We start from the raw sequence: 15322 nt of genomic DNA on the forward strand, positions 1-15322 counted from the left end.
GCGGGGTATTTTCGGAGCCGGAGTTTATATCTACAGGAGGAGGGTTAGGTAAGTGCTCCTCCTGGCCAGGTTCTCCACTTACAGGTGACCACCCAACAGCCGCATTGGAGTACCAAAGGCGGCTTTACGTTGGGGTATTTTGGCCACCTGAAAGTACCTAATTTGGGGAGCATGGCCTGCGAATGTTCCCCACCCCACAATGACACAGACCCTGTCAGGTCTTTTAAACTATAATTGAAAAATTGGGGAGGGGGGGTGTTCCAAATGCTCCCCAAAAGGGTTCCGTGAGCTAAAAGGTTGGGAAGCCCTGACTTAGAGGGAATGGAGCTTCCTTCCTGCTGGATCATCCATTTTGCTTCTAAACTGAGGTGGAACATTTGTCTCCAGCGCCCTCTAGTGGTTAGGAGGATCGCCAACTCCAAATCACCACACCGTCTAAATAGCTTTGATATCAAGCAAATTCGTGTTTTTAAGTAGATATGGGCAATACACCGATCCCATCCCCATTAAACATCAAAGGGAGTGTTCAAATCCACATTTGTGACGACACGTACTTGGTGCGGAGCTTTCCCCGTCTGCTCTGTTGCTTGGAGACGAGCACCGGTGCATGTTGGGTAAACCAAGATGGCGACACCTATGCATAGATTGATCGCTCGTAGGCAAGCGTGAGTACTCGTGATTGTTTTAATTTCCATCTTCTAGCGAAAAGAAGGGACTGCTTTTTTTATTTCTCTAAGGAACGTGTGTGTGTATTTTTCGAAGGTGAGTGTTGTGCGGCCTTGAACTGTGGGGATGAGGTTGGTAAAGTAGTTTCCATCTTCATCCCAGCCAGGCCCCAGCCTCTTCCCAAACGTCTGGCAGCGCCCGAGGTTGGGCAGAAACTGACTTTCTGCCCTTTGGTGAAGGATTGTCGCCGTGGAGGAAACTAGTAGCGTTTTATCACTACCTTTTTACTCACTTCAAATATGACATTTTAAAAAAACCGCAGGAAATACTCAGCAGAACGGGCAGTATCTGTGAAGGAAGAGAAGCTAACAATTCATGTCGATGATAACTTGAAGTATGTTTCAAGCTTTTTACTTATTAAAATCACTACGTTGGTTTATTTTGGATATTTATATAGTTCTTTTTTTTAAAGAAAAAAATTGGTTGTAATACTAATAAAGAATGCAATTTGAATATTAAATCTGACCCTTGCATAGTAAGTTGATGATTTGAAAATGCTGTGTTTTTTTTGGCATGGTGATGGTGGGGTAGGATACCAATAGTGGCGTCAAAGATCTATTAGAGTACTTTATCAGTAGTTGTTTTGACTAGAATTTAAATTTAATTTACTAAATTTCTTGACATTGCTAAGCTGACATTGCTAATCGTAGTTAAACTTTGTTCTTGAGGTGTGCATATTTAATCTGCACACCTCAAAATTGCTTTTATTCGATTTCATCAGTTTTTGGTACTCCACAATATCAAAAATTCTTAAGCTTCTGATAAGTGTTTTTATTCATCTTTTATAATTTAACATAATTGGCAAATTTGACTCATTTTTGTTGGGTATAAGCCCCTGCTCTGCTGGACATCATGGACCCCCCCCCCCCCCCCACGTCATGATGTCTCCCTTCCACATATATAACCCTGTGTGTCATATTAGTCAAATAGAAGAAAAGGTTGAGAAAGAATCACATCTCTGAGTCTCAATTGTGTGAGTGTATACACAACAGTAGCAACAAGGAGTGAAATGAACCCTACACATACTCCATGCACCAACCATGAGAAAGAAAACAACTAATGAACAACCCTAACAAATTTCTGCCGAAAGATCAAGGTGAAAGTGTGCCAAGATGGTGGGGAGGAAAGTTCAGGGAATTCAATAAAGTAGAAGAAAGTTGGAATAACTCCATAGATCGGTTCAACCACTACTGCATAGCCCGCAATATTGTGGAAGGTCCAGTAAATCGCAAACGTGCCCTCTACCGCCGTATAATGGGCAGCAAAACATTCAACCTCCCTAAGACCTTGCTGTTCCCAGAGGATCCAGGGACAAAGGCACTCAACGAATTACGCACAGCTCTAAGGAACCATTTAAGCCACAAAGCACCAATTATGGCAGAAAGGCAATGATTGTATAAAAGGAGATAAGGACCAGGAGAAAAAGTAAGTACATACCTGGCACCGTTGCACAAACTGGCAGAGCACTGTCATTTCAACCAGTTTCTAAATCAAGCACTTGCGAGACAGATTAGTGATGGGGTTGGCAAATCGCCAACCAAGGCAAAAATGATTAGGAATGGATCAAGACGTTACGTTACAGATTGCATACAGAATTGCCTGCAGCTCTAAAATGGCAGATAAAAACTTGGATGTGGGTCAACCAGACCTACTGGTTGGGAGGTGTTCCCACCAACAGTGCTTCCGTCGTGGGAAATACAACCACTGACCAGAAAACTGTTTCTTCAAAAATTCTAAATGCAACAATTGCAAAATAGAAGGACATATCAAAGCTAAATGTCTGCTTCTAAAGCACAGGTGGCCTGCAAATAAACAGGCAGCTAAAGTCAAAACAATTGCAGAGAGAGGGGGGCAACCAAGCAACGATGATGATAACAGCCCAATGGCTGACCTTCAAAGCTCTTGAAATTTCAATTCATGAGATATTACACATCGGAGGAAACACAGCAAAAATAAACAGGTACCTCCCTGAAGTTGGAGTTAGACACAGGGCCAGTTGTGTACCTAATGCTGTTACATGTAAAGGAATGTTTGCAACCACACCACCCTGTAAAAACAACTGAAATAACTCTTAAGATCTGTTACAGAAGACAGAATCAAAGTGTTTGTGTTGTACTTGGACTGTACTTTTTCCAAACAACAGCAACCAAAAACATTCTTTCTTTATATCGTAGATATCCAGGGACCAGCACTCTTTTGAAGAAATTGACAACACATTCACCTAGACTGGCTGGAAATCGGTTCAATACTAAATGTAAACCACACAGATACCTCCCAGCCAGAACTCGACCAAATACTCAATAATCATGCAGTACCAAAATTCTTCAAAGCCAGAACAGTCACATTTGCTATGAAAGGAAAAATTGAGGCTGAATTAAACAGACTAAAATATGAAGGCATATTAGAACCAATACAATACAGCGATTGGGCAATGCCCATTGTACCTGTATGGAAAGCAAAGGGTGAAATTCTCATTTGCGGCGATTACAAAATCACCATCAATCCATCACTCAAAATACAAAATGCACAAGGCAGAAGAATTGTTCCAAGCACGAAATGGAGGGCAAAAATTCAGAAAACGAGATTTGTTGCAAGCATATCAACAGAAAGAACTGGACAAAAAAAAATCAAGGGAATATGACAATTAATCCCCATCTGGGACTATTCACCTGTACACACCTATATTCACCTATATCTGGGACTATTCACCTGTACACACCTATATTCACCTATATCTGGGACTATTCACCTGTACACACCTATATTCACCTATATCTGGGACTATTCACCTGTACACACCTATATTCACCTATATCTGGGACTATTCACCTGTACACACCTATATTCACCTATATCTGGGACTATTCACCTGTACACACCTATATTCACCTATATCTGGGACTATTCACCTGTACACACCTATATTCACCTATATCTGGGACTATTCACCTGTACATGGGCGTTATGGAACTTCAGCAGCACCTGCGATTTTTGAAGCAACAATGGACAAATTACCACATGGACTCTCAGTTGGGTGTAACTTAGATGATATCATCCTCACAGGCCGAAACGACAGTGAACACTTACAAAACCTTGTGAAGGTTTTAACCAGACTACAACAGGCTAATATACGATTACAAAAGGACAAATGTGTCTTCATGCACCCCTCAGTAACATATCTTGGGTTTACAATCGACAGCAAGGGGGTGAGAATGAATCCAGCAGGAATAGAAGCTGTTCACAAGGCCCCATACCCAACCAACAAATGGGAATTACAGTCCTTCCGAGGACTTGTTAATCACTACCGAAAACATATCCCTAATATGTCTACAATATGCAGCTCACTAAATGAATTACTCAAGAAAGATCAAACATGATATTGGAACACAGAAACTAAAAACAGTCGATCAACTAAAGGAAATACTAACATCAACAAATAAGGTGCTAATCCTCTACAACCCTAGTAAAGAAGTTACATTAGCCGTGGATGCTTCACCCATGGGACTAGGAGCAGTGCTATCCCAAATCACAGAAAAAGGTGACCAATCAGTAGTGTATGCTTCACAAACATTAACCACAAGCGAATTCAATTACGCCCAACAAGAAAAAAGATTGGTAATAATTTTGGTATTTTTAAAAAATTCCACCAATATCTTTACGGAAAAACAATCACCCTGATCACAGACAATAAGTCTCTTAGTTTAATACTGGGGCCACACAAAGGTATACCAGTATTAGCTGCAGCCAGAATTCAAAGATGGGCCACACTACTAGCGGCGTATAACATAAACCAGGAAAACGCAACAGCCATGAAGATGCCTTATCACGCATGCTGCTACCCGAGACAGAACAACGGGAAGAAATGATTAAATGGAGAGCAGAGGCAGCAGCTGTCAACCAAAAACAACTTCAACAACTGCCCATTACAGCCCAGATAATCACAAAGGAAACCCAAAAAGAGGCAACATTAAGCAAAATTCTATACTTCACCCTTAATGGGTAACCCGAATCTGAAGTCATTCCACGGGCTGCCATGAATTATCAATCAAAGAATGATGTTTACTTTGGGGTATCCGTACAATTATTCCAGCCAAATAATGCTATCAGAACTACACCACAACCATCCGGGAATGGTACGAATGAAGGCAGTGGCCTGGATGCATGTCTGGTGGCCCTCCATTGACAGAGGCACTGAAACAGCAGTAAGAGAATGCAAAGTATGACAGTCAATACAGCCAAAAATGCCATGAACCAAAGCTAACCCATGGAAATGGCCATCCAAACCCTGGCATCAGATTCATATAGACTTTGCTGGACCATTCATAGGTGAGACTTTCCTAATAGTTGTGGACACACTCTCCAAATGGCCCGTAGTCCCAATATTGACTGTCTACGAGCTATCTTTGCCACTTATGGATTGCCTCATGAATTAGTTATGGATAATGGGCCTTAATTTACATCAGAACATTTTTTTAAATTTACGCGTGACAACAATATCAGACATATTTTGTCTGCATCCTATCACCCAAGTACTAATGGGGAGGCAGAATATTTTGTACAAACATTCCAAAAAAAAAATGAAAACCATGAAACTTCTGAAAGCCTCCTGGACACACAAAATCGCAGATTTCCTTTTGGGATACAGAAACACTTCGCATTCTTCCACAAAATGCACCCCAGCAGAACTAATGTTTGGCCGCATCCAGCAGACCAGGCTGTCCACAGTTCATCCAGATCTGGGTTTCTGATTGCAAAAAACAGCATCACCACAGACCTCACCTAGAACATTGGAAGTGGGCGAGAGTGTTCTGGTACAAGATTATAGACAATATAAAGACCCATGGGTGGTAGGAATAATCTTACAAAAATTGAGCCCCTGCTCATATTCTGTTCTAGTGGGGGACAGATTGTGGAAGCAACGCATTGACTGACACTAAGGTCCATGAACTACGTCATGAATTGGAGGAGGTGGAATCAGACCTGCAGTGGCCTGCCCCGACTTCCCCAACCCTCAGGGGGAGGGGGAGTGGCGGCAGAGACTGTCATGGAGCCAAGCAGTCCAGTGAGGAGTCCAGTAACTGAGACACGCAACCAGGAGGGTAGCAAAGACAGGCAGTCACCGCCGAAGGTCAGTGAAGGTGGGCAGTCGCTGTCAACTCGATCGCCGACCCAACTATCTACAGATCCTGAGCAACAAACAACGCCGAGGCAGTCCAAAAGAGAAAGAAGACCACCTGAATGCTTTAATGACTATGTGCCCTGATTATTATTAAATGCTTTCCTTTTTATAGTTATATTACTCATGAGATGTATTCTAAAGAATGAGAAAGTATCATGTCTCCGAGTCTTAATTGTGTGAGTGCAAACACAACAATTTGCAATAATTTTCTGGCTTTCATATTAGTGAAAAAAATTGAAATTTTGTAAGTCTCAACATTGGCTTTATTCTGGATTTCACTCTGTATTTGCACCGAGGCATATATCTTTGAACAAGTACCTTTTGGTTTCCACCTTTTAGCTGATGCCTTTTCAATTCCTGGGTTTATTGTGGAAGTCCACAGCTTGATTTTATTTCGAACTGGGTAAAATGGATTTTGGAAATGTGAATCATAGTATTTCCATTTTCCACCTGGCATTTTCAATGTTCACTTTGAGTTATTCCTTAAATAAATAAAGGAGATAAGTCGAATAAAACTTGTCACCTACTGTATTGTAGAACTTCTTTTCATTTTTATTGCACTTTGCATTCATATTGATTGAAGACCATTTTATTTCAGACAATAGTTTGTACTTTGAATTGTTTCATCAGAGAAGAGTAATTCTAATAGCAAAATCACCCCAATGTAATACATGCAGCTACTCAGATGGTTCCTGTCTACTTTGCTTTTCTGTAAGATCATGGTGGATACCTCAATACCATTTTTCAGCACTGAATATCCTTTAATTCTGTTATTATCAAAATCTTTACCATTTCTTCCTTGAAAGTGCTTTGTGCTTCTCTGGCCTTAAAGAATTCATCAACTTTTCTCATTTTATCTTGGACGGTTACCTCTTATTTTTCAGAATCCAACCTGTAATTGTTACATACTTTGGCTTGGGAGATATCATCATTGCACCCTAAAAGAATTTTGTACATTTCAGTGAGATAACGCTCATTTTTATCAACTTCACCGTGTATGTCACTTCAATGTTGGTCAAGAAATTCAAACTCCTGGATGTCAACATCTCTGGTGATCTGTCCTGGAGCCTCCATGTCAATGAAATCACAAAGAAGACTCGCCAGGGTATATTTTGTACACTTTGTGAGGGGTTTGAGGAGATTCAATAAAGTCACTAAGGACTCTCAAATGCTTCTCCAGGTGTACCCTGGAGAGCATTCCATCTGGTTGCATCACTGTCAGGTATGGACGTGGCAATGCTTAGGATGGGAACAAACTCCAAATGGGTGTTCACCCGGCCTGCAACATCATGGGCACCAGACTTCACTCAATCAAAGACATCAACAAGAAGGGTGGTCTTAAGAAAGCAGTCTCTATCCTCAAGGACCCCCACCACCCAGGGCTCTTCACTCTGCTACCATCAGGAAAAAAGGTACAGGAGCCTAAAAATGAGCACTCAGCAACACAAGGACAGCTTCTTCCCCTCTACCATCAGATTCCTGAATGAAGCATAGACACTACCTATCCTTGTCTTTTTGTTTTATTTTTCCACTATTTTTATTTATTTTGAAATGTGGTTTATTTAAATGTTTGTGCGGTGTTGCTGCTATAAAACAGTGAATTTTCTGACCTGTTCACTACAATAAATTCTGATTCAGTATGTCCACCCTGCTTGATTTCTTCCATCCTCTGCCATTGGAGTAATCAATGTGGTGAATCTTTTCTGCATTCCATATGAGTATATCCTTCCTTGGAAAATCAAATTTTCGCAATATTCTCTATGCATTCTCAACAGTGGCATATCTCATTGGATCAAAATATTTCTACTCTTTTAGGCTTCTGTGCCCCTTTCCATCGAAACTGTGTCTGCTTCTATACTCAAATGGATTATTTTATTTGTGTACATCTTGAAATAGACAAGACCATTAATCACAATTTTTTTTTTAATTGATAAGTTTTTACTTCATAGATAAAACTATCCTTTGGCTTTAGCAAAGTATATAAATTATTCCTGGTCTAATTTATTTAATTACAATTATTTTGTGTTAGGGCATTGACACAGCAAACATTAACCTTTCTGTATTGTGGTTTCTTCATTTTAGGGAAGCTAATAAACAACATGTTAGATGTCAAAAATGTTTGGAGCATGGTCACTGGACTTATGAATGTACTGGAAAAAGGAAGTATCTACATAGACCATCACGAACAGTACAATTGAAGAAGACTCTAAAAGAAAAGCAAAACAAACTAGCATTACCAGCAAGGTACATTTGTTCATGTCCTAAATCCTATTTTTAATAGCTATATAGATTAAAAAGCTTCATTATATTGGTACCCAGTGTGTGATTGATACCTTGAAATAAGAGTAGAGAACCTACAGTTGATTTCTGTCATCTGAAACCGAACAGGACCACCAACATTTACATTTATGATCTTTATCCAAACGCTACTACCAGAAATGTATCTGACCTCTTGCAGGAACATGAGGTGTTACAAGTCTGCGTGTAAGACGTTTAGTAAGTATTACAGGTTCCCTGAGAACAGCAAGGTGGAGTAGGGTGGTGAGAGAATTGCAGAGTACTTGTGGTTGATTTGCCTCCAGTTTTTTTATCTTTGTATTTCCCTTGACAACAACATGGGGTTTTTATTTTCATTTCTCATCGGGAGCTGCGAGAACAGGACTTGGTTGAGAATAGTCAGGGTAACAATAATACTGGGGATAAGGCAGGAGAGTGGGGTTCAGTGGGAGAATTGTTTAACTCCTAATGGAAAGGTGGAGCCAACTCATTGGACCAAATGGCCTACTTCTGCTCCTATACCTTATGGTCTTATGTTCCATATTTTTACCAATTTACTTCATTTGTTTGTTTGTTTACCAATTCTCAATCGATGTGAGTATATTAACTCACTGTTCCACTTGCTCCAGTTTGGGATCTTACCAAAATTTTTCTGAAAATCTAAATGCATGTCTTGCATTGGCTACTCTTCATTTATTCTCCTATAATCCTCCAAGAAAGAGGAAGTGGGAAAACAGACTTGAATAAAAAAATTATAATCAGGGTAATGTTTAAGCAGAAACCACAGGATGGATGGGCAAATCTTCATGGGAGGTCGGGCATGGCTAGACTTTTCAGTAGCGAAGCCGATAGTAGGAAAATGCACTTTGTTCTGTGCTTCAAAGTTCATCACGATCAGATGGCTCTTGTCAAAGGATAGAGTATGTTATAGGGAGCAAAATCAATGACTTCCTTCTTTTCATTATTCAGTCCATTGCTCATCCAATTCTGCATTATCAGTCAAACAAATTTGAGAATTTAAAAATCCAAAGTTTTTCCCCCAGTGAGTAGTGAATCTTTAGAATTCTCTACTCAGGGAAGCGGTTGAGCCTACTTCATTAAACCTATTTAAGGTTCAAACAGATAGAATTTTACATAAAAAAACAAATTAAGGGATATGAGGAAAAGGCAGGTAGTTGGAGTTTAGACAATGATCAGATCATTGTCTTATTGAATGGGTGGCCTGCTTCTATTTCTTAGGAGGACCCAAGAATCATGAGTTAGTCTCAATAAAGACAAACCATTTAGTACTGAGAAATGAGGAAGAATTTCTTGGGTTAAAATTTAAGATTAATAGGTTTCTAGATAGATAAGGAAATTAAAAGAATTAAAGGATATGGAGGGAGTACAGGAGAACAGAACTAGATCTTCGGCCATTATGATGGAAAATGGCAGAGCAACCTCAGAATGTCAGATCCTTCTTATTCTTGTTTTTATTTAACCTATGTCTGACTTGCCTGTTTGGCTTCTGCAACATTTTTGTTAGTCATGCCTGCATGACTAAAAATTGTGGAATTTCCTTTCTTAACTAGTTGGACTCTTTCCATTTTCAAGAAATTCTTTAAAACCCAACTCTTCAATCATCTGCTGAATATCTCTTTGTTGCTCATTGTTAAATTTTGTTTGATAATATTAGTGCAGATTTATGTTAAAGGTGCTGAATAAAGACAATTTACAATTAAGCATTCTTTTATCAAAGCCAGTTGATAACTGATTATGATTCAGTATCATTCCCTTTTGACCTTTGAGCTCCATCCATGAGCAGAATACATGATTGGGATTTTAATTAGAATAACATTTGCTGCATTTTTTTTAAAGCATGGAATTCGATTTTCAGTTAACTGCATGGGAAAAAATCTAGCCGATGCTATTCGTGTGTGCTTCAATAAATTTTAAGATGAGATGAATGACCAAACACATCTGTGCCCTCCATGCCTGGACTTCGTTCAATATGGGCTCTTAACAGGGGCTACTTCTCTTCAGTTCACAATATATGACATTATTGATACAGTGCATTAACTCTGGCCCTACTTCATTTTGCCCTCTACCATAAAAATAGATCCTGTGAGATACGAATGGATAATGCAGAGGGGCCCTTGATGCTCAATGCGTCAAGAATTCTCAATTCTGCTTTTGTCCAAAGAGAGTCTGGAAAAAGGCTATTTTAAATTTACTATATTGGTTCTCAGAAGACCACATCCTTCAATTGTTTTCTTGAATAAACTGTATGGAAATGACTTTCATTATCTATCTAAGGAGGAATTTGATGTGGAGGCTAGAAGAATTTGTCCAATTGTTGTTACAAAGTTGGGATGATCACATTGCAAATTTGTTTTGTACCTTGCAGCATATAAGATGTAATAATTGTCTGGATTGTTGTGATTTTAATGTTTGACATTTAAAAACAAAACATTCAACCAATAAGTTAATTGTTTTAAATTCTAACAGTGGACAAGGAAATACAGAAAAGAAGATCAAGAAGAAAAGGTAACCTTTAAATAGCCATGAACTTATTGCATAATTCTTTTCAAACCAGCAGTGCACAATAATTCTATAAATATTCCAGGATCATGAGTACAGCAGCTCCATTAGTCTGTTCCACCCTACTTTTTAGGACACTACTGCTCAACTTGCTTCTCAAGTTGGGTCTTGACCCAAATTCTCACCCGCTGCTGCTCAACCTGCTTAGTTTTTTTTACTTTATTCTCAATCCATTTCTTGATCCATATGGCATTTCTAAAATGTGTGATTGGTGAAATTCACATTCATTTAATCTGGGATTTTTAAACATGAGTGAAAGAAAGTTTAAGAGAGATGTCAGAGGCAAGTTTTTAAAAAAATCAAGAGTGGTGGGTCCCTGGAGTGCATTGCCAGGGGTGGTGGTGGACATTGGTACAAGGTGGGGGGGGGGGGGGGGGGGGGGGGGGGGGGGAGGGAGGAGGTCATTTAAAAGGCTTTTAGATAGGCACATGGATACATAACATTTAGAGGGTTATGAATTGAAGGTAGATTGTTGTGGAGAAGGGTTATGCAAGTTAGCACAACATTGTGTCCCAAAGGGTCTGGACTATGCTACAATGTTCTAAATAATATTTGAAAGTGAACTAACCTCTCTAGTTGTCAAAAGAAGTTCAAAGACTCACCACCCTCTGAGGGAAGTCATCTAATCAGTATCCTTAATAACTTGCCTCTTATATGAGACTTGGCCTATGGTTCTTGGCATTCCAGTCACAGGAAGCAATATCCTTTCAACTATTTGGACCCTGCAAGATTTTTTGTATGATTCACTTTTGCGAACTCAAGACAGGACAACCTTCTCTGCCTAAAAAAAAAATATTCAAGTCCGAAACATATCAGGAATCAAACAGGAACTTAGAATTAGCAGAACCCCAACATGGGCCCTTGCAGCACCTGATTGACCACATCCTCTCAATTCAACCCATTTATTTCCACTGGGTTCCTGTTCAATTAACCAAATTTCAATCCATTACATCAGATTAAACCCCACAGAAATTGTTGGATAAGTGCAATTCTGATCATTATACTGCAGGAGAGCCATGCACAGCTTAAGTTCACAGGAGAGATTAAATAAGCATCTTATTTTTCCTATGCTAATTTGAATAAGGCTTTGGTAATTCTCCAGAAGGCTATCACCTTTAAGAATTCAGGTTCTACCTCCTCAAAGTGACAATGCAGAATCTTTTTCACTGTCTTATCAATATCGTAGGGACTAACAGAAATAGATCCGTCTTCTCACTGCATGCTCCAGTCCTGAGAGGATGTCCGGAATTGTAGACTGGCACTGAGCAGGCAACACAACCTCCTGGATGCTTGCTCTTTGAAATCCTCCTTTTCACACCGACCCTGACTTTGCTCTCTCCCTCCCCAATCCTCTCCCCTTACCACTGCGTGTTCCCAACACCATAGTGCTAAGGTATGTTAGCTCACCCACTCTCATTCAAACAAATGTGAAGAACCTAAAACTTACTAAAGAATTACAATAACTAAGGATTCTTTTACCTGTCTCATTTGCAATCACAATCCCAACCAGGAAAATGGACAAAAGCAGAAATAACTTAGGTTAAAATTTATGACTGTCTATTTATTCAAAGCATTCAAGTAACTCTTACCCATTCCAATGTGCTGTAATGATTGTTGCTCTGCTTCCTGTTTAACAACTAGACCAAATGCTTCTCTATATACAGTGGAACCCCGATTTAACATGAACCGAGATATAATGCGATCAGCCAATGGACCCATTTCCCTCCCCCCCCCCCCCCACACTTTCTGGAATTGAAATAGTTTTCAGATCAAAATGGAATGTACCGTCAACAGACGAAAATCTTTTTCGCACTTGACACGATCAAGAATAAAAGTCAAACCCAAGTTGCACACTACCTCGGCATACCTGAATCAACACTTCGCGGCTGGAAATCTCAGGAAGATAAATTACACATGTTACTTTGGAAAGTTGAGGAAGAGGTGGGGCTAAGGGCCAAATGCGTGAAGACTGCCAAAGATGTTAGCCTCATGACTCCCTGTTCCAGTGGATCGTTCAAGCGCTTCCAATTTCCAGGCCTATTCTCAAAGCTCAAGCTGAGAAGTTTGACCAGCTGACCAACAGAGAAACCATACAGATCAAAGCTAGCAATGGATGGCTAGACCGGTATAAACACCATCACGGAATTTCTCAAGTGTTAAGAGTCTGGAGAAATTCGCTCAGCCGATAGTGCTGCCACCAGTGAATACCTGGCAGAACTAAGAACTCTCCTAGAAGAACGAGTGTACAACTGTGATGAAATAGGCCTCTGCTACAAGATGATCACAGACTGTCTACCAAAGATGACGCCCATCAACGTGACGGGTTCAAACAATGCGAAGATCATGAGACACTTTGTGTTAACAAGGCTGGAACACGAGTTAAAACCACCTATTCTGGCTATCCCTGTGAAGACTGAGTCTCTAAATGCATGTAAATTCTGTCCCCAAGAACCATTTCTAGTAGTTTGCAAACCACTGACACAAGACACACTGGTCTATAAACAAGGGAACTACATATGCCATTCTTCAATTCTCTGGTACCTCTCCTGTAGCCAGATAGGACAGAAACCCAATCTACTTTTTGCGGTAACCTGGGGACTTGTCTCTTTGAATGCTTTTAAGAAGATCTGCGCTTCTTCTTGCACATTAGACTTTTTCTGTACTGGCATTGCATTCACCAAGGTTCCTCCCTCTCTTTGGTGAATACTGAAGCAAAGTATTCATTTTGGGCCCCTCCTACCTCCTCTGCATCCAAGTACAAGATTCTTGAATACTATTGAGGAATGTGGAATGAATGCAGCAAAGTGGAATATCAGTGGTGAAGCTTTTGAACAGTGAAACAGGTACAAGGGACCAATTGACTTGTTCCTGCTATTGCTAAGGTTCATAATTGAGAATGGATATCACGTACTTCTGTGAGCCCACCCAGTAGGTGAAAATGGATAATCACAGCTAAAATGTCATACTTCACAAAATAAAATGAAGTAAAACCCATGGAGACTCACAACAAATACAATTATGAATGAGAACGTAAATAAAATGTCACATTTGTATATTCTTGTACACCAATTGTGAGACATTGTTTTCATGGATTATATTGTAAGAATGTGTCCTGTGCATTCATTTTATTTCAAGGTCTCAGAGCATCAGCAGCAGTACTTCTACCGATTCATCTTCAGACAGTGAAACGTCATCCAATTCATCCACATCAGAAAGCAGCAGCAGTGATGAAGACACTTCATCAACTGACAGCTCCTCATCTTCTTCAACTTTCTCATCCAGTGAAACGTCATCTTCGGATTCAGACTCTGACTCCAGTTCCAGTAGTAGTATAAGTAGCTCTGATGAAGAACCACCAAAAAAGAGGCAAAAATCATGACAGGACTCTTTGAGTGATCTGCAAGTTTCATAAGCACCCTTTCAGTTTGAAAGGGTCTTTTTAAGGTAACTTGGGAAAAAAAAACTAACTCCTTATAATATGAATCCTTCTAGACAAATTATGAATCAAATGTGAAGTATAAAGCCTATTGTTTGTGACCTTCAAATGTGCCTCTTTGCAAATTTACTTGTTCTTTTTTTTCCAAAATGAATATTGTCCTTCTTTCTGTAGAAGTCAGTAATTTTGGACAAATTCGTATAAATTAATGGGTCAGCATGTAAACATTAACGTTGTCAAGATACTTTGCAAACTGAAATTATTTTTTTTTAATTTAGACCTACAGCACGGTAAAAGCCCACAGGCTCATGCTGCTCAATTTACACCCAATTAACCTACACCCTGGTACATTTTGAAGTGTGGGAGGAAAGTGGAGCTCCTGGGGAAAACCCAAGCAGACATGGGGAGAATGTGCAGGCTCCTTTCAGACAGCGTGGGATTGGAAGCCTGATCTCAATCACTGGCACTGTAAAAGTGTTGTGCTAACTGCTACACCAGCTGCTCTGTCCACATATCTCAACAAATGCTGGGCTGTCTGACCCAAACTATCAGTTATGAAGAAGCTATCCACCTTGTCTGATTTCTCCCACCTTTCAAATTTTCTATTTCTGCCCCCTCACCCCCAAGATAATTATTTATTCACCTTCCATTCGTCTAATTTTGGACTGCCATTTGTTAGTGTGCCCCATATAGTAGCAAGCTTCTATGTATTTTTTTAACGTTTTGTCATATATTGTACAGTTAATTGATTTGCTCTCAACTGTGTCTTTGAAATTATTCCAGAAATGCTATCAGCAATATTTGCCTTCATGATGCATGCTGTTAAAAATATTCTATATGCTATTTTTATAGACTCCAAACTAAATCTGTCTCCATTGTTTCTGTCCAAATATTATTGTCTCCTTTTATGTATGAAACCTTTTGTTTTGAAGAGAGAGTACATCTAATTAGAGGTGGGGTTGTTCAGTTAACAAATTGTTGTGATTTTGAGCTTAAGTAGCTGCACCTTTATTGTTCCTGTTTTATTAAACTGAGGTAATAAAGGCACAGAAATGTATTTATTTGTCTGGAGTGAATTGAGCACGTATGGAACTTTTTAAAGTAGAAAAAAATTGAGAGAAATT

General features: G+C 39.6%; 1 protein-coding gene and 1 long non-coding RNA gene across 2 annotated transcripts; both read left to right on the top strand.

The window, feature by feature from the left end:
• Nucleotides 1-572: 572 nt before the first annotated feature.
• On the top strand, nucleotides 573-15255 carry zcchc10 (zinc finger, CCHC domain containing 10). The gene is made up of 4 exons (XM_069898192.1): nucleotides 573-665; nucleotides 7988-8149; nucleotides 10670-10708; nucleotides 13898-15255. The coding sequence occupies exons 1-4, from the start codon at nucleotides 625-627 to the stop codon at nucleotides 14139-14141; spliced, it is 486 nt and encodes a 161-aa protein (XP_069754293.1). The 5' UTR covers nucleotides 573-624; the 3' UTR covers nucleotides 14142-15255.
• LOC138743229 (uncharacterized) lies at nucleotides 672-6432 on the top strand. The gene is made up of 2 exons (XR_011344743.1): nucleotides 672-1060; nucleotides 2901-6432. It is a non-coding gene; the product is annotated as an uncharacterized lncRNA (long non-coding RNA).
• Nucleotides 15256-15322: the final 67 nt, after the last annotated feature.

This window comes from Narcine bancroftii, chromosome 9, assembly GCF_036971445.1.
Source record: "Narcine bancroftii isolate sNarBan1 chromosome 9, sNarBan1.hap1, whole genome shotgun sequence".
Lineage (NCBI taxonomy): Eukaryota > Metazoa > Chordata > Chondrichthyes > Torpediniformes > Narcinidae > Narcine > Narcine bancroftii.